Source organism: Aythya marila (assembly GCF_965140915.1).
Source record: "Aythya marila genome assembly, chromosome: 1".
NCBI lineage: Eukaryota > Metazoa > Chordata > Aves > Anseriformes > Anatidae > Aythya > Aythya marila.
The window spans coordinates 29,874,071-29,899,853 of record NC_139042.1 but is presented as its reverse complement, the minus strand read 5'-3'; the positions used below and the strand labels follow the sequence as shown (position 1 = coordinate 29,899,853).

At 40.4% G+C, this 25,783-nt stretch overlaps 1 protein-coding gene across 2 annotated transcripts in view; it reads right to left on the bottom strand.

Annotated features, from left to right (window-relative positions):
* The window catches only part of LCP1 (lymphocyte cytosolic protein 1), a 45,886-nt gene that overhangs the window by 1,770 nt on the left and 18,333 nt on the right, over positions 1–25,783 (bottom strand). For both annotated transcript variants that reach the window (XM_082783988.1, XM_082783987.1), the window contains exons 2-15: positions 18,196–18,278; positions 16,103–16,254; positions 15,098–15,227; positions 13,838–13,970; positions 13,187–13,268; positions 11,087–11,252; positions 7,464–7,606; positions 6,151–6,246; positions 5,329–5,524; positions 3,981–4,059; positions 3,652–3,766; positions 2,648–2,781; positions 1,628–1,751; positions 1,052–1,176 (exon numbers count right to left, since the gene is read on the bottom strand). In XM_082783988.1, the coding sequence (XP_082640114.1) occupies positions 1,052–1,176; positions 1,628–1,751; positions 2,648–2,781; positions 3,652–3,766; positions 3,981–4,059; positions 5,329–5,524; positions 6,151–6,246; positions 7,464–7,606; positions 11,087–11,252; positions 13,187–13,268; positions 13,838–13,970; positions 15,098–15,227; positions 16,103–16,254; positions 18,196–18,262 (1,742 nt within the window). In that variant the 5' untranslated portion in view covers positions 18,263–18,278. The remainder of the gene's footprint in view (positions 1–1,051; positions 1,177–1,627; positions 1,752–2,647; positions 2,782–3,651; positions 3,767–3,980; positions 4,060–5,328; positions 5,525–6,150; positions 6,247–7,463; positions 7,607–11,086; positions 11,253–13,186; positions 13,269–13,837; positions 13,971–15,097; positions 15,228–16,102; positions 16,255–18,195; positions 18,279–25,783) is intronic.

The window sequence follows — 25,783 nt, the reverse complement described above, 5'->3', positions numbered from 1 at the left end:
CAATCTTTCTATGCAAGCAAATTCACAAGGAGGGAAAGCACATGGCTGATGCTGGTGGACATCAGAGCTGTTGGAAATCATTGTTTAGGGATTCCTACTTGAGTCACACCCAGAATCTGTAAGCTGACCTTCCCAACCCCTGTTCAGAGTGTGCTGTTCTCCAGTGTGTATGTGTCTTCTCTCTTATTTCCATGAAAAATGCTAGAGAAATCCTGGGTTCTTTCCATTACAGAGCACATACATCTGTGAAATCCCCTCCCCCCCAAAAAATGCAGAGAAACATGAATATGGGAAAGAAAGGGGGGAAAAAAGTCAAAAGAAGACATCAGCAGAGGGATGAAGTACAGAGAGAAGCACACAGAAGATAGCACGGAAAGAAATGAACAGTTAGTAGGAAACAGGAGAGGAAAAGAACAGGGGGAAAAGTCATTATAATAAATATTAGCAGCTGTGACTGCCTTACAGTCATCCTTTTCTCCTTCGTAGTTGCCACAAAGCGAAGGAGAAGCTAAACTGATAACCAAACTGGGATGTGATCCATGTAACTGAAATCACAGGGAGATGCTCCCAGGATTGCCTTCCTGATAGGAAATGGTTGCAATCAGAAAAAAAAAAATCAATATCCACATCCACAAAAACAGTTTTTCAGGCATGAATCCTGTCCTCCCCTTTCTGCCTTAAATATGCCCGTGCTCCACCTGTATGTGACTAAGGAGGTATCATGACCTCTAATCACTGGTGGAAACAGCTTGCGTTGTTGGTGTTGTTCCCTGATCTTTGAAAGAATCTTAAATTTAATAAGAGAAAACAGAAGCTTGGCAAGCCAAGTGATTTTGATCCCATGAAGGGAATTATAAAACAGAAACTGTGACACTTCATTTTTGGTGATAGCCTTTTTTACTGTTTGACTTCTAGCCTTCATGTTTCTAACTCTGGAGGTATTTCTCAGTTGAGGATGTGCCAGATGAGAATGATAGCAGAGTGGCTGGAAAGACAGTCAAGCAAGGCTGAGCATAGAACTGGTGGTAAGTGTCACTTGGCATGAACATACTTAGCATTATTTAGTTTCTCCTCATCATTCAGGTCCTCTGTTTTCAGGAGGTCGTATTTGATTGATCCTGGTTGAATGGCATCAATGAGGTCCAGGACTGGCATGCTGGTGCTGATTTTGCCATCCTGCACAGATGAAAAATGCAATTAGATGCAAGAACAAGAAGACATGTCTCCCACAAAGCCAGATTACTACCAGATTACACATGTACTGTTACTGTTGTTTTTAGTACTATCATTTCTAATTGCTGTTGTTTAATAACCAACAACACAACAGGTCTTGCCAAATACCAGTCATCATTCCCAGCTCCATAATTTCATTTCCTGTGGCAAAGTAACATTCAGGGTGCTTTCTGTTATGTTCATATTATGTTTCTGCTACCTCTTGATAATAAAGGCCCTTGAATAAAATCTGTGTATCTGAAAATGCCTCTAAGAGGGAACGAAAAATATCTCAACAATGTAGTCAATTATATCATAATATAGCATATGATTATATGCTTATATATGCCAATATACACATAAAAACACTGTATAAGAGATTCCTAAACAGAGACTTCTAACAAAAATCTGTTACCTTGAAACTGGAGATAGTTGAATCCTTGCCGGCTGCAGTCAGTGTTTCATTGACCCAGTTGACAATGATTTCATCGTTGACCTTTTCTCCACCACCAATATCTTCAAGGATATTCAGTGTGTACCTTACAAGAGAAGCCAGAATGCTTGCTTTTGCTCATAGTCTACCACCAGAACCACCAGTCTACCTCAGAACCGCCCTCGTACATGCATAGCCTGACTTGGACAAACCCAACAATCCTCTTACACCCAATAGCTTCCCACTTCCCACACACTTAGAGAATGAATTATATTATAACATACTAATTCATCTAATGGGTCTCATTCACCCCCAATTCCCTAAGCATTGCTCTGGCAGTGTCAATAGGTTTTGTTTCTCAAAATCCCTAGAAGGTCCCATCCAGCAGATCTCAGTGTAAATGGCTCGTTCACACACTGCTTTAAGAAATAATCACTGACTTTATGGGCAGAAGGAATTTGTTGTACCCCTCTAAGACTGACCTTCTGCATAAACACAGGTCTGGAATATTTTGCTTATATGACAGGATATACTCTGGAAAGACATGCCAAATTGATGGCAAGTAATCACCACATCCCTTGATTAATCACATGCCTGATAATCCACACAAAGAATTACATGAAAGTGGGAAGAACTACCGAGCTGCATCCACTCTAGGTAGCAGATTACAGAATTTCTGCATCAATTCTTAATTTCCAGTGTATCCTCCCCACTCCCTGATACAGAGATGTTTCATCTTGTTTTTCTCTCTTCCGTGCAGTGAACATTTATTCACACTATATGGATAGTGACAATAATGAACTTCTGCATGAGCTGAATGTAATGTTCTTGGCCATAAGATAATGTACGTCATGATCTCACCCCTAACTCTGCATATATGTGCAAACAGGTGAGAGAAAAAGCTGTGGCCTGTAAAGTTTTCTCATCAGTAGCATCAAGAAAATATTACCACGCCAACTGTGTGTAGCAAAACACTCCTAAGCTTGTCCTTCACCGCCATACCTTCTCATCAACTGCCAAATTAAGGCCAGCGTGAGCGTACGGTTTCCTTCATTCAGATCTTGCCCAGCGATGCCAACGAGGGAGAATTTGGCTTGATTTTTTCCCAGTTCCACTGCATAGTTGCAGTTTTCAAGCTGTTAATGAGAAGATCAGTTAATATGGTTCAAAAATACAGAAAAAAGAAAAAAAAGAAAAAAGAAAAAGTGGCTATCAAGACATACACTGCTACTTTAAATTCTTTCGATCACTTAGCCCAGATCCTCCTGGGCAAACAGCTCTATCTTTTTTGATAGATAATACAGCTGTTCGACTACCAGCAGCCAGCACCATCCCAAAGATACTAAGATAAGAATCAGCCTAGAAGGAAATGTTATACTTCATCATCAGGGCTCATAAAACACATTACCCTGGAAAATATGAATCTACAGCTCAGAAGTACCTCCGGTAACATGGCATTGCACTGAGACAAAGGATCGGTGTCCCAGGCAATATTTCAGACCAGTTAGTCACCCTGCCCAAACGGTACAGTGCTGCTCATCCAGAGAGCAGGGATAAAGCTGTGTATGTAGCAGCAACTCTACGATCAGTTCCTGAGGCACACGGTGAAGAATGCTGATTCTCTCTGTCCTCATTTCATGTGGAGGGCAATGGTCCAGACAGCAGCAATTAAGCTGGTGCCATATTACTCATGATGAAGATGCATTACAGTTGGTGACTAAAACCTCAGCAAAAGTGCTCTGCAGATAGAGTTTTTAAATATTGATACAAAAGGTGTCAAGACTTTTTATGTCACAAATACTGTTTATCTGTCAACAAAGTTAATGAGTTAGATACATTTATTTTCAGGATGAAGAATTATTCACTGACAAGACAGAAAGAATCATTTGATGTCCTGTACTTGGGACTTGAGAGCAACACATGAGTGCCCACGTTACTGCATGAAATGATGTAGACATCTTTTGAGGGCAAGGCATTGCTACTGGAGCTATTCCAGCTATTTGTACCTTCTTCATGTTGCCACCCAGTTTAGGATATGGTGGTTTGTTCACTCTGTTCCAGTCTACTGGCACTTTGATCTTTTCATAGAGCTGGAAGATAACCAAGGCATCTGACAGGTCACTGAAAACAACAAAAAAGGTAGATCATTGACCAAAGAACTGAAGAAAGGAATCCAATCAAATCAGTAGAGGTAAATTTAGTTTTCTATTAAAAAATAATATACATATATATATATATATACACATTCTTACAGCAACCAAAAGTTCTCTTATGTTTTCTGTAAACAATGCTGGCTGCATGTGTTGTCTGAAGGAAGTGTAATGCCTCCCCTTACCTGTATAAGTGATTTACACGTGGATTAACACCCAGGGAGTTCATCCAGTTCCGGAATGTCCTCTCTTCCCTTGTCTCACCTAAAACAACAGATATATCAATCAACAGGATGGCAGACCACAACACTCCAGTAAAATAAGTGTCTTGTGATGAAACCATAACTCAGAATTTACAGTGCACTGAACCATAAACAGAACGAGACAGTGGCTGACAAGAGAAATAAGAGAGCACAGTGCAGCACTTAATATTTCTTCATGCCCCAAATATTATAGTATTTAGGCAGACTGGCCTTGAAATACCTTCAAGAATTCAAGAATAGCCTGTGCCCTAGCATGAATAGTTTTGTTATGAAGCTTTTGAGAAACTTAAAAATAATTGAAAACACAGATTTATTCTGTGGGTCTCTTTGTAAGCACGATCTACACTGAATAAATGCTAGACTGAACAGAGCACTTCCATTCATTTTAGCTTTCAAGTACATGCTCAACTGGTTATTAAACTGGTCCCATTGACCCCAAGGACACCATGTATTTTCTTATTTGTCAGTACATGATTAAGTACTTTCCTGACTCACACTACAGAGCTCAGACCCTCAAAAGATTAACAGTCTTAACTGCGACTTGAACTGTTTCAGACTTTTTTTATATATGCTGTCATCAACAGCACAGCTATTTTACTAGAAATATAACATACAAAGAGTAGGCCGCCTTCTCCTAAAATCTCAGAATAACTACTGCTCAATGACAACTAGACCCAGAAACAATCTAGATGTTTTCAATTCAGGTTTTTGTGAGTTATCTTTGTGTATGAAAAAAAATCTTCAAATGGTACCAAAAAAGGAATTTTTTTTTCTGTTGCCTTGCTTCATGATGGCTCAACAGACCCTGCCTCAGAAAATTACAAGTATTAGAAATAGAAAGGTTTCATTGAGCAGCATCTTTAAGAAGGTGTAAAACAAGAGAGATGAGAGAGGCATTTTCAAGTGGTCATTCATCAGGAATCACCACCTGCTTCAGAGCTGAAGTAGTCCAAAAGATGAGGCCACTGGGACTCCAGATCCAGAGCACAGGTCAAACAGAAGGACCCGTAGCTCAGCGAATGGCCCACACAACGGTGGTCCTGACCCTAACCCAGACCAGGCAGGCATTGGGTCCATGTAAGATCAGATTCTTAAATTATGTTCTAAATTAAGAGAATGCCAGATCAACTGTGATTTCAACTAAGAAGCACACTCAATAGTCAGTGCAGGTTCAGACATCCCACAAACATTTTCATTTTAACATATCATGTTAGCAGGGGATACTGTAGCATGAATGGCCAGAAACATTCTTTACTTGATTTTTTCTTACCTTCAATAGAGCTCCAGTCAATGTCCTGATTCTCTGGCTTATGCAGGGCAGGGTATTTGTTAAACAAGTTGGCGATGAATGCCAAGTTTAGCTTTGGGTTTCCCCGGACGACATCTGTGGCCGTGACGAACTGCCGGCAGCCCAGCCGCTCTGCCTGCTGCAGCATGCACTCTGCACGTTGGACGTCGTCCTTCTCCTGTGCCAGCCAAAAATCAGGATGAAACCACATCAGCATCAGCCCACAGCCTGGCACCGTGCACACACCAACCCACTCGGGGTCCCTGTATGTGGTGCTAGGTGTGAGGCTGCTAAAATAGGTCCTTGTTGAATTTATAACAATTTCCTCTCCCACCTTTAATAATATCAACTCAGTGTTTCAGATGGGCTTTACCTACAATCCAGCCATCTCACCATGTTCTTTTTTAATTGTATCTCACATAAAAGGGAATTAATTCCCAAATAATTGCATTTTAATATACTTGCTACATGTTAGTAGTTTATCAGTGTGGTTCAGTGGCTGTAGGATGGCACTCTGAGCAATTTGACCTGGTGGAAACTATCCCTGCCCAGGGCAGAAGGGTTGGACTAAGATGGTCTTCAAGGTTCCTCCCAACCCAAACTGTTCTGTGATTCTATAAATATCTAATGAAAGGCAAAACACTTTATTTAATTCTTCAGCTTTGAATTCTGAAACATAAGATCATGTTGCAACATTAAAAAGAATTTGCTTTCTGTGGTACCCTCATGCAACTCTGTGCTGGCCAGCAATGCAAGTAACAGACAGAAAATATAGGCATTTACTCTAAACTTATCTCATCTTACCCTTAATCCTGACATGTCAATAGTAATAGCTGGAATGCCTTCTTCATCTCCCTTGGGGGCAACTTGGTTCAGCAAATGGTAATAAGCTCTTGAGTCCTGTGACAGACAGAGAAATTAAATGGAGAAAAATTACATCTAAAGCCCAGATTTTGCATTCCAGCACTCTCCTGAACAATGTGCATGCATGCTTCATTTTTATTACATCAATCATTGGGCTACATAATGAAATTACTAAAGTTGGAAGCACTTAACAGTCCCCACTCTATGCTGTGTTTGCTGGATCTACCTCTTCCCTAAGCCAATACGTACATGCTACAGAAAGCTCAAAGCACGAGCCAAAATGCTGCGTTGCAATTACAAGAAGGACAGCAACAACAAAGAGATGTTAGAATTGACTCAATATGAACATGATATTAGAGATTAAAAAAAGAAGTATACCTTTATAATGTTGTAGAAGTCAGGCTGCTGAGCATTTAAGAAAAGAAAATGCAGAAGGAGAAAGCAGAGGTTTAAAGCAGATTTCAAAGAAATGCTGGAACACTTATAGAAGAGAAAGCACAAATTTCAGGGACAAAAGTTGAAAACAACAACAGTATCAGCACTTTTTTTTCAGGCAAAAGGGCAGGAACAAGACAAGGATTTAACATGTTGTGTCTTTAAATTTTTGTGAAAGTTGTTTCCATGTGTGGACAATATTAATATCACTTTAGAAATAATTCAAAGAAGAACTGAAAACAAAGCTGCATGTTAGTGTCTGGGGACTTGACTACCTAAACCAACAAATACTCTTCAAAAATATTAAGTAGATGAGCTGTTCTTTTTATTTATTTTTTGTTTTTATTCCTTCTTGTATGAGAAATACCATTTATCCTAGATAGGATTTAATCAGTTACACTATAGTCTTCTCAGGCAGCCTATGCAAAGATGGGAAAGACCCCACTCCCTTCCCTTTCCATGGATATCCTGCAGTCAACTCCACACAGTGAACCAAAAATCTGTTACAATAAAAATTATAATGTCGAGTGTGAGTCTCAGACTCTCCAGTTGTCTTCCCTGATGCTTTTTCTGTATGTCATTGAAGTCATAGTAAATGACTTCTTGTGCTGTACTGAAGGAAACACCAAATGGAGGAATTGGAAGAGCTCCATCCTCTTCCCCCGTACCTAGTTACATGTCTGGGTAAGGTTCAGCCAAATTAAAGACAGATCTAGAAGAATTTAGGGACATTCAGCAAGTACATGACCTTTGTTTGAAGGACATGGATTTGGGTGTGGAGCTGCTGTTTTGCTAATGTTGGTAAGTATTCTTTATACCTTGATGTCCGAGCTGAAGTTGTTGACCTTGTTACATCCTGCATTCTCCAGGTGATAGTTTGCCCATCTCAGCAGCAGTTCCTCTGGAGACAATTTCATCAGATCCTCCAGGCTCTCTCCTTCTCTCAGAAGAGCAATCAAGGCTAAGCAGAGACAAAAGAAAAAAATGAATAAATAAAGGCCACATACTGCCATATTTTCTTTTTCACTGTATTCCTAAAAAAATAAAAATAAAAATAAAAATAAAAATAAAAATAAAAATAAAAATAAAAATAAAAATAAAAATAAAAATAAAAATAAAAATAAAAATAAAAATAAAAATAAAAATTGCTGAATGGTTGGTCAAAGAATGGAGCGGGTTCCTCAGAGAGGCTGTGGAATTGCCATCCCTGGAGGCACTCGAAGCTCAACTGAACACAGCCCTGAGCAACCAACTTGATCTGAGGTGGCCATGCTTTGAACAGGGAGTGGACTAGATCACCTCCAGCAATCCTTTCCAACCTAAATTATTCTGCACTTCTAACTCACGGATCCTGGTCTTACAGATGCCAACAGACAGTAGCAATACCCACCTGTACAAGAGAGGCTGAGGCAGAATAAGGCTACCATTAGATCTGATATTTTTGATACTGATGTTGTGAGTACTTGTAGAGGAGAATGTATAATTATTTTCTTTCTCACATATTTTGCTACCTAGTTTCTAACTGAGCAACCAAAGGATTGCCAAAATTCAAGGTAAAATTGCGTGACAGAGGATACAAACAACAAAAGGATCTCACCAATAAATAAATTAAAAAAGGGGACAAGGATGTTAGTCGTGGATCTAGGAGTCAGTCATGTATAAATGCAAGACAGTTTCAGTACGCTCTAAAAACTACCTGATTTCCTTGCCTCAGATTTTAATTAAAAGATGATGATATGGAGCACAGGAGCAAGATGGGAATTAAAAAAAAAAAAAAAAAAAGAACATGGACTTTCTGCAATTTAGGTGAAACAAGTCTGCATGACCTTCACACAGAAACTGGATCCACACAGGAATCCTGAAGAACTTGCACATGACTGCACAGGCTCATTAGCAAGTGGGGTTTACATATCTGTCAAACTGGAGAATATATCCTATTTCTACAGGAAAATTACTATAATAGTTATGCTTATAAAAGGAGGAAGAAGCCGGAGGGAAAAATTGACCCCTGCAACTGCAGGATATTCAGCTGTACTCTGGAGCATGAAGGGCTTTACAAAAAGTTTTGAAAAGAAACTAAAAATGTGGAAGTTCACTGTTAGCATTATGAAATGTACCACTGGTTTAGAAAGGAACAGTATGTCATACCACCATGATATGTTTCTCCTGTCTGTTGTAATTTCTTGAACAAAATGGGGATTTGCTACTTAAAAGAAACAGTGGAGATCCAATATATCTAGAGTTCCATAGACAATTTCATACAGGGTGCTATAGGATTAAACTGAACCAGAAGGGGGTAATAGAAGCATTTTAAAGTAGACACTGGTTTTTATGAAGAGAAGAACGTTAACACTGAGAGAAGCGCAACAGAAGGATTCTAGTGGAGTATATCATGGATGGATTTTTGGATAAATGTTTTTTTTTTTTTTTTTTTTAAAGAAAGAATTATTTCAGCACAAATACTAGCAATGTGCAAAAAAAATTATGATATTATTCACTAGGTGGCATAGTTAATACGAAGGACAGTCAGGAAATCAGACAGGAAGAACTAGATGGCAGTCAGTAACAGAAATTGACTGAAATTCAATAGTACCACGTTCAAAGACACTCACTGGGGAATTAATATGAATACCCCCTATTAGCCAAAAGCTTCTTATTACGAATAGAGGATGAGCACAACCTGACTGTATTAGATGTCCCCTGAGCTAATCTGAGCCACCATGTGAATGACCAGAGAAAAACAAACATGATATTAGTGCACCCCGGGTATTTCCCACAGAGGCTGGGATGCATGACTGCCGTGATACTAGCTGCTGTACCAGGTCTGGCTGGGATGGAGTTAACTTTCCCTGCTGCAGTAGTCCGTGCAGTTTTGTGCTCTGCACTCACCAAAGGGATATTCCATGCCTTCACTCTCAGGTGGAAAAGGAGAAGGAGAGGGGAGCTCTCGTTATGAAGACATCTGTTCTCCCAAAAAAATGCTACATGCATTGAGGCCCTGCTTCCTGGGACATGGCTGAACATCACTCGTTGATGGGAAGTAGAGAATATTTCTTTTTTCTTCTCTCTGTACTTCTGTGCTGCCTTTGCTTGATTTTTCCCTCTTTCCTTTCCCTTTAATTAAATTAACCTCATCTCAACCCGGGAATTTCACCCGGAACAACTGTAGAGGAAGGCTATCAGGGGAAGAGAGAACCTGAAAAGAAATCAACATGATGTTGGCTTGTCTACCCCTACAAACTGTAGTTTGAGATGAGAGGTAAAGAAGAAAATACCATTAAGGGAAAAGATCTACTGAGCAGGGTAAGGCTGCCAGCTTGACCGCCGTTGCTACGTAACAAAGGAATGGGAGCTGGGAATTCTGGAAACTGGTCTCTCTGGCTATGAAAGGGTTAGAAGGTGCAAGGGGTGAAGCAATGAAGGTAATAGCTGAAGGAGGTATGGTAACAGAAGGAAAGTGGTACCAGTACTGGCTGAGCAGGCTATCCAGAGAGGCAGGGAACAAAGCATCAAGAAGAGATGCCATGCAGACTGTATGTTCACATCCATGGCTTCCCACTGAAGCAAGTTTATGGAGAACTTTGGTATTGGCAAGACACATCTGGAGTTTTGTGTCCAGTTTGGGGCTCCCCAGTACAACATATGCTGATGACTGCACCATGTTCAGCAGAAGGACATCAAGACGTTGGGCTGGAGTACGTGACATGAGTTTGTTCAGCATGCAAAGAGGTCTGAGAGAGGAACTAAATACTGACTTCAACAACTACAGAGGGTATGGAGCTGTATTTTCCTGGTATGCACAGCAAAAGGACAAGAAGTTGGAGCACAAGTTGGAGGAAGGGAAATTCCAATGACATAAGAAAAAAAAAAATCACAGTGAGAGTGGCTAGCACTGGAACAGGTTGCCCAGACAGCACAAGAAAAGGCCCTAAACAACCTCATTAATCTTGAGGCTGGTCCTGCTGTAAACTGGTGGTTGGATGCCAGACCAGAGGTCCCTTCCAGCCTAAATTATTCTGTGATCATATAAATAAAATTTTGCCAAGAAAAGGATAAGATTGGCACTGGTTTCATCAAAAGCAAGAAAAAAGAAAAGCTTCCTGAATGCAGTGTAGTGTTTTCTCAATGCCAGATTTAGACAGAATTAATTTTGTGTCAACCAAAGTGCCAAAGCACCAATATACCTTGGTGTACACCATCATTCCTCACTGAATGAGCATGAAATTGGCTCTGCACGTACAAGCCTACACACAGCCCTGGAGTTTAGAGTGCTACATCTTGTGGAAAGCAAGAAATATGTCAGCAATCAAGAAGACAGTCAACAAAGACTTGGATAAAAAATTTGAATTAAGACTTTTTTTTTTTTAAAAAAAAAAAAAGCTGTATTACGAAGACTGTGCAGTAATAACAATACAACTCTGAAACCAAGAGCCACACTTACCTTCATTCCTGCTGATCTCTATGTCAGCAAAGAGTCCAATTTTGATGACTTGCCACAAAAGACCCAACACCAGGTAAGGTTTCCCTTCTTTTAAGTCTTCTGCTCCAATGTTAACAACGTGGCACCCAATGGCTGAAGCAGAGTTCAGGGCCAGGTTCAGGTTTTCCTAGGGAAGAAAGAGAAGGTCTGAATGATACAATAACTGGGGAGCTGAGGGTACAAGAAGGGAACACAGGTAAAACTACTGAAATCTGTGAGCAACTTCACTGGTACAAGTGGGCCCAGTGCTGGGCATACAGAGCAGGGGAACCCAGAATCTCCTAGAATTACAGATAAATTCTTAGTCCCAACACAAAGATGGAAAGGATCCTTTTGAGAAAGATAAAAGCCTTGGATGGTCTCACTGTGTCTCAAGGCACAAGATGCTCAGAGCATGACTGCACTTGCAGTGATGTTCTGGCTCAGTTACAGCCAGGCTCTCCTCATAGCCACATTGGTGATGCACAAGCACACGTTCAAATTCAGTCCTGGCTTCAGCATGGGGTAAACTCTCCTCCACTCAATTGTGCACACATGCAGGAATGAGGGAGCTGACCAGCAGGTACTCCAAATAAGCAAAAGTCCTAACAGCCAAAATACGAGTAAGTGTCTAGTTGCCAATGTATACAAAAAATACTTGGTCATAAGAATCAGTATGAGTAAACCTGTTGTATTTTTAACCTTGTGGTTAAGCTAACGTCAGAACTGGTCAGGCCTGGGTATTTTCTTTTTGAACATTGGGGTGTGGAGTCCTGGGCTAGGAGTAGTTAGTGGAGGCAAAGGGGTTCTGTAATTCACAGTGAGGGGCAGGAAAAAAATGTTTCAGGAACGCTGTTTCTTCGCCACTTCCTTCCCATTTAAAAGAAAGGGTGTAAGAAAACCTGACCCACAGGTATGCAATATTCAGAGAGGAGGCTTGGTAAATAGGGAAAGTAAAGCAGACAAAAAAGCCTGGCAAATACCATTTATCACAGAGATTTGCAATATTCACCTGAATTTCACCGCTGCTAGCATGACAAAGAGATTTGATTAGATACAAAATGCATGGAGAGACATAGTGTAAATTCTCATGAGCTGGAAAAATTGGAGCATTTCAAATTAATTATCTTTTCTCCACCAGACAGCTGTAAAAGGGTTAAGTTAAAGTGGAAGCTGTATTGATCAAATCATGTCTACATGTGACAGGGATTGATCTGGGCTGCATCGCTAAGTGATGCTGCTGACCAAAACGATTAGAACTGAAAAATGTGGTATACAGCACAGAAATCCAATTTAATGGCTTCTGAGCTTACTTGAGCCTGGCTAATGTTCCATCTAATCAGAGTAGCTGAGGGCTAAACTGGGTTAGGTTCACATCCATTCCAAATATCTATTTATATTCTGTACTCAGATATATAGACTCTGTTCATATAAAAATATCTCTCTACATTTTGCTGTGTGAGAAACACAATAAACTTTAAATAGGTGAAAATTCACCTTTTTGTCCAGTTTTAAAATCATATCTATGTGTACATAATAGCAATAAATAAGGGATTCAGTTTTCAAGGTGAAAAAGCACAGATTGTAAAGGACAGGCAAAGGCTCTTGTTCCACCTCAGGCATGTAGCACCATAGTGCTGCCTGGACCACAGTTAGTATTTGGGTGAGGGCATCAGACTGCAGCAGGACAGCTGTGAATTTAAGTCCAAGGCCATGCCTGGGTAACCTGGGAGAAGGGATTCATCTTTCTGACAGTTACTGCAGCTGGAATTTATCATCAAATTATCTAATTGTTCTTGCATTCATATGACATCTTCCACAGAAGTATCCAAACCTTTGACCTGGTAAATATTTATGTACTGGTTTAACGACAAATACAAAATTTGTCTAGCCATATTATTCAAATGCTTACAAAGAAACAGAAATCTAAACCTTCTTTACCACGTAATCCTGAGCATCTCACTTTGCCACAAACAACTTTGCCTGATTGTTTTGTGCAGGACCACCTCCAGCCTCTGCTCTAAGCGTTTACATTGGAGCATCCTAAGTGAAAAAGCAAGGAATCCTGTTACATTTTGGTACCTGTATCGTGAAGGGTGTGAGTTTCTTCTTGTTTATTGTTCTCTCATCAATGGTATCCGGGACTGAAAAGTTGATCATCTTACTGGAAAAAAAAAAATACACTAGTAGCTACATATGCACAAAATACAGACAGAGCTTTTATCACTACACTGAAAAAGTCAATTAAAGAGGGGGAGAATTACAAAGTGAACACAGTCAGCCTCCGCCTTTTACATATACATTAACACATGCAATACTTGACCAACTATTTTGAGTCACATGCCAAATATACTATAAATGCCAGGCAAGAATACCATAACGTAAAGTTGTATAAGAAGTTTCTTTTGCAGAAATTACTGTGAAACCACTCACTAATTTATGCTGATTTGTGTGAAACCCAAAAAGCCCTTGAATAAAAATAGAAACAAGTAATTACTCAGGGCAAGTTTCACTGACTTCATCTCATTTTACGAGTCTGGAGGCAAAGAAAAACTCTAATTTAACTTGAAAAAAATGTTTATCTTTATAAAGAGAAAAGGAACAACAAAACTAGCCCTGAATCGGCAAAGATTCCTGAGCCTAACTGTAAAGTCAGCAGCTTCCATGTAAGCAGTGGCGTGTGTTTCTGCAAGCTTATGGTTTGCACTTATGAGAAATACAGGTATTATTTACCAAAGCACTATGCCATCACGGACCGCCTGGAAGAGATCATCTGTTTCTGGATTCATTGGGACCACGTGTTTACAGTCAGGGTCCTTCTCAAGAGCTTTGTTAATCCAGTTGACGAAGGCATACTTTTCTTCCTCTGTGGACACACCATCAAATCCATCAGTTTGCTGTGTTACATCTCCACCATCATTTTGCTTTCAAAGGAGGGACTCATGGGGGAAAAGACTCTTCTAAATCTGGATGTGACTAATTACAGAACCTCTACAAGGGAAGAAGGCTCTGAGGAGACAGGAAACAGGCATGAGGTTGTGAAACTCATGAAAGGATCAAGAAGGATGTACAGGGTGACTGACCACAGCTGTTGAGAGGGGAGCAGAACTTAATCTTGTCATTAAGGGAAGCAGGGGGTATCATTTATTCTGTACAGGTGGGTTCTGTACTTCAGCTGAGTGAATCAGTGAGCTGTGTAACTGTTCATCCCTAAGTTAATGAAGAGAATGCAAATATATGTCTTCCTGAGTTAGCTAGACCAGTATGGGGGAATATACATGGCTCAGCACAGCACAGAGTAGAAAAATGGACAAAATGAGTTGACAAGAGCAATGGGCTTCAGTATATTCAACCCTCCATATTCCTTTCCACTGAATGGGGTTGCCCATCGTCTTGTGGGTGAGCATGTTTTGAGATGGGTAATGAAATTCCCATGAAACTATATGTTGCGAATGCTATGCTCTGCTAAGCATAATTTGCATTTACACAGTGATTTGAATGCATTGAGGCCTGGTGGGGTTATGCACTCTTTAGCAAAAAGGTCAGGAACCATTTGGTTACAGATTTACAGAGGGACTACTATAGAAGAGGGAAAATGTATGAGGAAATGGGTTAGCAATAGCAGGGGCTCCTTGCCTTGCCTTGCTGGTGAGCAGGGACAGCAAAGGGCCAGAGTCTTCATGCAGCTGAAGCCACGTCAGGATGCTGCAAGGCTTTCCTGATGGGAGAAGCTAAGGCAGATGGAGCTTTCTTTAGTCCCAGCTCTGTCCACCCCAGTAAAGCTGCTCACGTTATTTTTGACAAGGATGTAACTCTGGTGTTTTGTCACTTTCACAACTCCTTGCCTCAAATCATCTTCTCCTGAGCAACCTCTACAGCTGCCAAACCTCACAGAAGCCAAAGCCCTTGGATTTGCACCAAGATAAGGTGCAGACAAATCCCCATGAGGACATCTGCTCCTGGTTGCTACCAGCATAGGGCCCCTGTACCTACCTGAGTAGGAGTGCTGTGTGCCGGCACTGGACTGCTCTGACATCCCACCAATAGCACAGATCCCCTCCTTTTTGTTGATTTGTTTTCGGAATGACTTAGCAACATCGTCACTCTTCAGGTTTTGGAAAATCTTTCAAGTAAAAGAGACAATTTTACATTTTCAGAGAGTTAAACCAAGCTAAAACCACGAGCTCCTGGGCTGTAAGACACATCCCCTCTGCTTTACACATATAGAAGCACAGCTTCTGTGCTATTTAGCAGATTTCTGTGTAATAACTGTTATCTGCTCTTATATTTTCAAAGCCATGAACAAAGATCAGCTAAGTGACAGAAGCATGTATGGTATGAAACTACATAGCTGAAGTTAGCAGGTGGAGTGCTTTTGAAGTTTTCAGTTTGAGAAAAGGACAAGTAAAAATCTGTTTCTCCATCCCAAAGGAAATTTTAGCATTTGCTTTTCTCACAGTTCAGGCCAGAAAAAAAAAATATATTTTTTTTTTAATATAAAAAGCATCCCATAAAGTTTTCATTTTCATCTGTATCCTGTTGAAATTTCTCATATCCATGTAGCCATAACATTATCTTCTTTCAACTTATAACTTCATCCCATCACCTTAACCAAACTGAAAGATATTAAGCCTGTTCAATACACAGCTGCATTCATTTAATTTGTCCCAGCTAACTGCAGGATTTCTAGTTTGGTTACACCCTGCTCTTGTCTTCTCCAGCAAGGGAACACATTGGCCAAATGATATGCCCATGAGATCCTGTGCTCATGGCTCTCCTGTGCCCCAGGGACCACTCTGAACACCACAGATAATGAAAACATTTTGGGGAAAACTAAATATTTACCCACAGAAAAGGTCAGTTTTGTGGAAATTGTATTCTCAGCTAAAACAATGAACTGAAAATTCCCAACAAACTCTGTTATTTAAAAATGGTCTTTTTTTTTTTTTTTTTTTTGTCTTCTTCTGTATTTAGTCTCTGAAATAATATCTCACTTACTGAAATAAATTCATCAAAGCTGATCCTGCCATCCTCTGTGGTTGTCAAATTCTGAACGAGTTCTCTGGCTTTATATCCTGGGAGCGGGAGGTTGGCTGCCTTCAACACATCTGTTAAATCGTTGGCATGGATGAAGCCGTTTCCACTAACATCTGCAAAAATTAAAAGGAGTGTTGAGATTCTCTACCAGCCCAATGAAATTTTCTGCACACAAAGGCCATTGCTTTTATTTCACCTGAAGAAGTGTACATTACATATAAAGATTTGTTATCCTGAAGTTCATTATTTTCAAGCACTGCAGTGGCATTTACACCCCAAAAAAATTACAGTCACCATTTAACAAACAAAAACTCATGCTGGTGAATTTACATGTTTTAGACACACAATAATGTTTTAACAAAGCTATGTTTAGATGGATACAGTGGACTTTTCACAGTTTACATACAGAAAAACACATGGTTTATAGAGAGATTATCCTGCCTACGGAGCAGCTAAGAAAATGGACTTGATGCGATATTACGTTAGACACTGCATCTGCATGTATTCATAGATGTAACTTGTGATTTTGGCCTGTTTTTTGCATCTATTATCATCACAAGTCACGAGTTAAGAGGTTTGGAAATGCATGTGTGTATTGGGTTCACATTTGCAAAGAGCTTGGAAGCAGGGGGCTGCAGAGGTGGCCTCTGTGAGCAAAGCCCAGCAGCTGCTCCATGTCAGACCAGAGCCAGCTCCAGGTGGCTCCAAAGGGACCTGCTGCTGGCCAGAGCTGCAGCCCGTGGAGAGGAGCCCACGCAGGAGCAGGGGTCTGGGGGTGCCAGAATCCTGTGGGAGGGACCCCACGGGGAGCAGGGGCAGAGAGGGACCGTGAAGGAGCTGCAGAGACGAAGTGTCAGGGACTGACGACAGCCCCCATTCCCCGTTCCCCTGCACTGCTCGGGGGGAGGAGGTGGAAGGGGGTGGATGGGGGGAAGCTGTTTTTAGTTTGCTTTTAGTTTCTCACTGTTCTAGTCTGCCTGTGATAGGCAAAAGATTGTATTAATCTGCCTATGCCAAGTCAGTTTTGCCCATGATGGTAAGTGCTTTTTTTTTTTTTTTTTTAATCTGTCTATGTGTTTCTTATTCTGCAGTCTTTTTTCCCCAGCCCAGAGGCAGAGGTGATTTCAAAGAGGCGGGTGTCAATTTCCTGCGTGGTGAGCTGCAAACTGAGTCACTGCATGCTGCAAAAAGGGCTGAGCCCTCAGCTGTCAGCATCCGCAGCTTGGATTAATACAGATTGCAGAGTGCATCCCACCCATCTCTGAAGTCATACAACAAAAGGATCTGGACTTGAAGAGGGAAATGTCTAGAAAAGGCATGAGAGCATCCTTCCAGCCTTTGGGTACAGCCCAGTGCTTTGGGTACACTGGCACACACAATGACCAGGTGTTTCAAATTTTGCCTGGACTGCTGTGTGCTCAGAAATGAAAAGATCATCTGAATCAGTAAGGACAACTGATAACACATAATCCAGTAAAGCTGACGGATCTGTTAATAGAAGTAAATCAGCTGTGAGAGATACTTTTTCTGAGGATTTGGGTAGACAGTGATAGATCCACATGACTTTAAGGGAAACAAATCAGTGGAGACCTTTGAAGGCTCATAAAGGAAACACACAGCTGAAAAATAACTAGGGCTTAAAAGGTCACAGTAAAGGGATTACAAATTTTGTAGCTATTTGCACATTTGTTCCCTGTAGACTCTTCCTCCCTGGGAGTACTCAATTTGCATTAAAGTAAAAACTTATTATTTTCCGAATCATTTTCCAGGAGTAAACAGCATTTCTAGGAAAACACTTCCAAGTATTTCTAACATGGTTTTCTGTATAGGTGGTTTTTCAAGTTATTTCCTAACATCTGCTGTTCTGCCTCTAGTACTGCTCTGTAGCGTGCTACTGTGGTTTTGGCTGGGAGGTCTGCAGGGGCAGGCAGGACTTGCTGTGGTTTCTGTGACACAGCAGATCAGTGCTGGTGTAAACTCTGTTTCAACGTGGATGGTCAGCGTTGGAGCAAAAAGCCAGCTACAACTTCGCACTCCTTTCCGGTCATACTCACCCACTTTGCTGAAAGCCTCCCGGAGCTCTGCCATCTCCTCCTCTGAGAAGTGTGCTGTCGACGCCATGCTTTATCTGTAAAATCTGCAAGAGGAAAGCACTCATTTTCGTGCAGTTCCCTTTTGGGTTTGTAATCATCACCAAAAAAAAGAGAGATTTTCTTTATGGATTTAATTTTTTGGAGTTAACAGCATGGATACCAGATCCCAGGGAAGTGGTCACTGCACCGAGCCTGTCTGAATTTAAGAAGAGATTGGACTGTGAACTTAGGCACATGGTCTGAACTTTTGGGTAGACCTGTGCGGTGTCAAGAGTTGGACTTGATGATCCTTAAGGGTCCCTTCCAACTCAGGATATTCTATGATTCTATGATTCTATGATACAAATTGTCATAGCGATTCTTCATAACTGAAAGCCCAGTTCCTCTCTGCATCTCAAAACCAAGTGATGGGTTAAAATCTTGAGTACCTGCAGTATAAATCCATGTCACTCCTGTTGTTTTGCCAAATCCTACTAAAAATCCCATCAGCTTTATTTATACTAACTTCACTGGAATTAAATCCTACCCCTCACTTTTGTTTCTTACGGAGAAAAGCAAACAAAATTATGCTGTTTTGTTGTAATTCCCCCTTTGGACACATGACTCGTCATAGCTCAGGGTGCTTCTTCAGCAGCCCTGGCAGCACAAGGCTTCCCAGATGGATGTCCCACCTTCTGGCTGTGGGAAGAGGTTAGGGACTTGCCCACTGCCTAAGATTTAGGGATGGATGGCTGGAAGAAGTTTTCCTGCCTTTCCTTTCACCAAAGCCATGAGGAAGGGTTTGACTGGACTTATTTTATTTAAAAAGGTGCCTAGAAATGGAAAATTTACTTCTGCTTGTTACGTCATCCAACACGCTGCCATAAGATGCACTTTATAATTACCTCTTTGCTTTTTACTTCACCTGCTGTCCCTCATATCTCCTCATGGAGAAAACTATTCAGAAGAAAAGCTGTTTATTATTCTGTATTTGTGAGAATGACTTTAGTGTCCTATGTCTTTTTAAGTATTAATTAAGCAAACAACTATAAAATAGAATGGAAACCTGAGTTGTTCTTGGAAAACGGTGGCTGCAGTTCCAGTGTTTAAAAAAAATATCGGAAAAGAAATTCAGAAATACCACATTCCCAGACTAAAAGCACCATTGCATTCTGGATACTTGGATTCCAAACTTTATATAAACATATTCAGGGAAGAATTAAAAAATGGCAGATTTTTTACAGCCCTCTACAAACACACAGAGTAGTGTACAGTGTATCCAGGTTTCACATTTAATGCTGTCCTGAACTCATGCATTGATTCCTTATCAGTGAGCATCACTATGGAAATGGGTTTGAAATTGCCCAAAGGCAATCTCATGTGTTTGGCTTTTTGTCTGCTCTCTCCCAGTGGTGTCATGCGTTAGCTGCCTCATCACTGTGATTTTGGGGTAAGGCCTAGAAACAGCTTCCAGAGAAACATCTGTTCAGCTACTACCTCCAAGTTGTGTAAGTAAAGGAATACAGCATAATCCATAAGGCACTCACTCTCAGGGCCCATGAATGTCTATGCTGTTTTCAGCACAATGGGGCTGATGTTTGGTACTGAAGTACTAAGTAATTCCAGTGATGCTTTCAAGGATTGTCTGTAAAACTCCCTGTGATCCACTAACAACGTGGGTTATGTTGGCACCATGAGATCCATAGTCTTCCTCTGTTATGCTCATCTATTTTCTGCACAATTCCTCACTACTACTCTTTTTTCTTCATGTTTTTGCAGCATGTAGACTACCTAAGAAGCTTCTGGACGCATGAAAATATTGCACCACTATCAGCGAGAAAATCCATATTCCACTGCAAGATCACCAATTCTTCTCCAGTCATTTTATCAAGCAATACAGTTTGCAACACAACTTTTAATAGCACGAAAGACTCTAGAGCGTAACAGGGAAGAAACACAACAGGACATTGCCTACTGCTTTTGCAAAGAGTTTTATAGCCTCTAGCAAAACTTATCACCAACCTAAGCTGGTCTTTTCTTGATTGCACCCAACCTGTTAAATACAGAATCCTATTAATTGTACGTATCTTTTACATGAGATTATACTAATAATACATAACAGGATGAGGGTTTTTGCTGCAGTGAACCCTTCTGATATCTTTATTTAGGTCGGTATTGCCCATTCTTTTGTAAAGGTGGCCACACATAGCAGGGAACACTGAACTCAGGGTGAGAACTGGTCCTACATCACCCAAGGATTGGTTGTACTTGAGTGATGGAGGTACAGTGATGGCCTGCTCCAAAACACAACTGTGTTATACGCTATTAAAAGTCATTATCATTTCTGAAATTGTTTAAGCAGTAAAACAGAACATAGGAAAATCCAGAGTGAGGCAGCTATAAAAGTCCAAAGCAACAGACAGGAGCAGACAGCAAACAAGCAAGTACATTTTTAAAAAGCTTCTTTTCTGTATATAAACTGCCTACTTTGCTCTGATCATTAAAAATAAACTATATTTAGACACAAAGAAATGCAAAATGCTTCTGGATAATGGTATGGAAGGTCAGGCCCTATATCTTCCTTCTGATTTTATCAGCCAAGACCAGAATAATTTGCTTCTAGAGGTCAAACACTTCTAGCACCTCACTGTCCTGAAATACCTTGGGCACCCCATCAAGAGAATTAACTAACAGCTCTAGGAACGATCCAGTTACTGATAGTCCACAAGGCATTGTAAGTACACATCTCTGCTCCAAAACATTTGCAAAATCAGCACGATGAGACCGATGCAGGGAAAAAAATACAGAGAATGATACAGGAGAAATGACATTGAGCACAGAGATGAATGACAAGGAGCAGAGAGAAAAGCTGGGCAGGAGGGAGGGATAGCAAGAGGGAAGGGAATTTAAGAAGGAACAAATGCGAACAACAGCTTAGCTATCAGCACAAACGAGACTTTGAAGGTCATCAGCAGCTGGGAGGAAGGATCTTGAGTTTGGCATGGCTGAAGATCAGTGAAAGCACTGAAGTCCATCAGAGAGAACAAGATGAAAGTCAGCATATGCATGGATGTGGAGGCAGGATGCTGACAGTGAAACTGCCAACAAGAAAGAAATGGAAGGTGATAAAATTTCAGAAGAACAATATTCCTTGAGACAAAGTGAGCTTCAGATCTTTATCAGAACACCTGAAATATACATTGCCTGGACATGACACTTCATTCTTGTTTGCCAAACAGCAATAAGCCCACTATTGCAAAAGCAAAAAAGCTGTTATGCAAATACACTCCTTGCTCAACAGAAGACTGTTGAGTTACAGGTTTACATAAAAAAGACAAAATGGTCTCATGTGAGCTGCTGAGAACTGTAAAAAATAGGTATCAGAACAGCCTCTGTGAAGCATTATTTCTCCTGCTGTCATATCCAGACAAAACCATGCCATAAGCCTCCTTTTATTTGACCTTACAGAAGGATCTACTATCAAACTGTTTTAGGAGATCTGATAACAAACTATTTTCTGTCAGGAATGTAAAGGACGAACTAAAACCCTAACATTACTGTTAAATTGAAACACAGCACTATTGATAAACCTTCATCTCTTTCGATTTTGAGTCCAGAGCCTGCGAAGTGGCCTTGTTATGTATTACTTAGCAAAGCGTGCATTCACAATGCAATCTAAATAATAAATGGCAAAGCCATTAAAACCTAAAGGTTTCCATGACTTATATTAAATGGTTACCTTGTTTCATATTTCCCTCCATTTCTCTGCTGTTTAAGCTTTATTATAGGCAAGAAAATGAAAACCTTGAAGAGGTAAAACTGCACTTGATAGATACACTTAAAGTCTCACTTTCCCCCAAAGCAAAAAATAACAAATTTCATGAGGCAGCATTACATTCTACAAAAAGATATTAAGTGATCAGGATCAATATAACCATGACTCTGGTGTTGATAAAGTTGAATAAATGACTAATATCTACTCATTTTATACCATTAAGGCTTTATTTCGTTAATGCACTAGCACTTTGCTAATAACATGATCACCCCTCTAAGCTGTCGGAGAGTGACCAGATAATGGATTGCACGTGTGTTCCCTGTCACAGAATTTCCCCAATTCTTCTGCTTTCTTCTCTTCAAACTTGTTTATTTTTTTTTCTGAAAGTGATGTAACACCAAGCATTTCAGTCTTGCAAAATACAGCTGTTAGAATTGCATGGGGAAGCACAAGACCGTGCCCCTTCCCCCCCTAAAAAAAGTCCCTGCACACAAAATTGTGTCATTTGCGTTATTAGAGTTCACAGCTCCAGCTCCTTCTCTTTTCTGTTTCTTCTCTCATCCACAATTTCAGTTTCCAAATGTCTAGCTTTCCGCAAGGGTTGTGAGAGTACTTCTTCAGCTCTTCCTCTTCCAGCTGGTATCAGACAGACAGGAGCAGCATCCCTTTCCTCGTGCAGAGCCTACCTGGGACAATGGCACCAGCAGGCAGAAATAAGAGAAGTGCCCCTAAAACTGCCCAGAAACTCTTGAGATATATCTGAAGTGCCAGAGAATTTATTCTTTATCCCATTCTTCCTGGGATGCTCCTCATTCCTGTGTGCTCATGGAAATATCCCCAATAGGATAGTCCATTCCAGAAATATTTCCCTCTACCTTTCTCTTATAAGGTCCTCCCCACAAGTCCATATGTCCCCTGACACAGCTACCACCCCTTTTTCGTGCATTTCTCTTCAAATTATGTCTCAATCAGTATATTTTCTACAGTATGGAAGGACTAAGGATGAGATAAGAGAAGATTTATGAATCAGGCTCTTTTAAGTGTTGTCCAGCTGGAGACAAGTGTTGGCAATTTTGGTCTCACAAAGGAGCAAGAAAAAGAGAAATTCTTCAGTGGATCTCATGTTGAAAGAAGAATCGATGCTATAACCACAGCAGCATTGCCTAGAACTTCCTCAATTTCAAAGTTTCATCTTGTGCTCATTGACCAAAACAAAAAACACTTTTAACTAAAATAATTGAGGCAAAACCATCTTGTTGGCATTCAGCAAAACATATTGTTTTCCATAATCCAGAATACTTTATCTCCCCATGAAACTTCATGTTCTTGGCACGTGTACTATTCTCATGCATGCTCCTCATACATTCGTTAGTACCTATTGCTGTTGTTTCAGTTCTGATTAAATAATAATTCTGATCCATAATGCACCCACAGCCAAGTAGGATAGCAGCATTAACACTAAATTTCGTCAGAATTACTGCCACTTTGGAGTAGTGATAATTTGTGGTGATGGCTCCAGGGAATCCAACAAGCTTAGACAAGCACACAGTCCCATCAGTGTCTTTTAGTCTAGATCGGTGTCACAGCTTCCAGCCAGATTGCATCAACACTTCTGATAGTTTTTTTTTCTGCTAGTGATGTATGATAACAAACAAAATCCACATGTCTCTATGCCTTTTTCCTCACTGATTAGTTAGTCAGCTATCCAGCTACTCACCATGACTGATAGCATTAGCAAATACCATCAGGTTTTGAGCCACTTATCAATTAGATGCATTTCTCACATAACAGCTTTGAAAATCATTGAAGATGCATGAAGAATTGCAACATATTTGAACAGGTGATGAGGTTCATTTAAAAAGTTCATTTTTCAACTCATGCACTTAGTGGTATGACTATTTGCCTATTTAAATAGCTACAGATACACACATAGATAACAAGTTTTTCTTATTTAACGATGCTAAACTAAATCTTAAATGCTAAGGTAGAAACATATTTGGTTCCATTAGCAATAGATAATTTATCCAAAATCTCACAGTGCCTTCAATCCGAGTAGGATCTTGATGTTTAAATCATCATATATAATACAAACAGGAGTCTTTCGGAAGGTGTGGCGATTAGTTCCTCCCTGATACGTGTTAGAGATTCACAATTAATCTCACAGTAAATGACAATCTTTGCCTCAAAAGCAGTTTAAAAGCCAAGAGTCTGTAACAGCAAAATCTCAATGTGTATACAGACACTGGGATTATTAAGGTTCACATAATTTAATTCACTATGGATTTGAAGAAACACAGAGAGGAGACATTTACCACTGTTTAGAAGACAACTTGGTGATATTCCATGCGTAATTTTTGTAATGTTCCATTTTATAAAGGACTTCATTTGTCACTGCAGTGCATGAATCCAAAATCAAATACAAATCAACAGGTCTTAGGAAGGAAAAATCCACAGAATTTAGAGAGGAATGGAGAACTCTTTCCAATATACTGTCCAGCAGTAGGGAGTGCTAGTCCTTCAGGGAAATTAAGGCACTCAGGACGTAGAGCTGTGAACCCACAAATATTGTCCTTTTATGTCAGATATATCCTACCAGGGAGATGTGTATATTGTATATATGTGCATATTGTTTACACAATCAGAGCCTCCAGAATTTTTATTGAAAAAGGAAAAATATTTAGCCAGTCAACTGTACATTTTTTGTTGGGTAACTTGTCTTCTCTGTCCCTTTACCAACAAAACCTAGCTAGCTTTTAAGTGAAAACACATCCCCATAAAAATAGGAACAATTCTGATTTTTGAAAGCTTGTGGTGATTTTTTTTTTTTTGACTGAAGCTGGTTTTCAACCCTAGCCACGCTAACTGACAGTTTCAGTCTTTAAGCAGATTTCCTATTTGGGAAAGAAAGCCCTGACCCACCCAGTCCCACCTTTGCTCACTACGGTGGGGGAAGAGGAGAGCATCTCCAGGGGCTGCTTTGGATGCTGGTACGAGGAGCTACCCCACACCTGCCCCATCACGACCAGGGTGGCAGACTGGATACAAAACCCTGTGGCAGACAGATAAAAGCCTCTCTTCCTGTTCCCGTAAGGTAGTCATCATGCTGCAAAACGATGGCAGAAAGTCTGGTCACAGCATCCTGTGACTCAGACCCCAATCTCCTGCAAAAACCCAGTATCTGATACAAGAGAAGGAGAGCATGGATGGTGTTCCCAGATCACTAGCAGGAAAACGGTTCCTATATGCATGGAAAATATTAAAAACACAGTCCAGCCATAAAAAGGAGATGGAGATATTGTTTTGAGATATAAATTATAAATATACATTTGCACTTGACTGATTCCACCTGGATTTACCGTAGGGTCTCTGGGTCTACACTGGGAAACCACAGCAGTAAGTGGAACAGGAGGAGGCTGAATCCTCTTGTGCCCATTCCCTCTGAAGAAAAATTTGGCTTTATGGCATGCTTCCCTGAGCCCATGACCCTCTCCTCTGCACTTTGCCTCACCTATGCCTGTTTCACCCTACATTTCTTGGTAATTAATGCTCGTTGTTAATTCATCACAGCGAGCAACTTTGAAATGGTCTGAGCTCAACCAATGCAAGCTCTAGAGCAATTTATTTCCTGTCCTGCAGCTCTCCCCTTTGATGACTGAAAAGATGCACAGAATGATCAGTACAGAGCCCTACAGCACAGCTGGATTAAGGATGCTAAATGCCGTTTCATTTTTCTTTCATAAATATTTTTCTTTTTGAGGAGTACTTTACATTTTGTATCAGCATGTCACTGGAGTC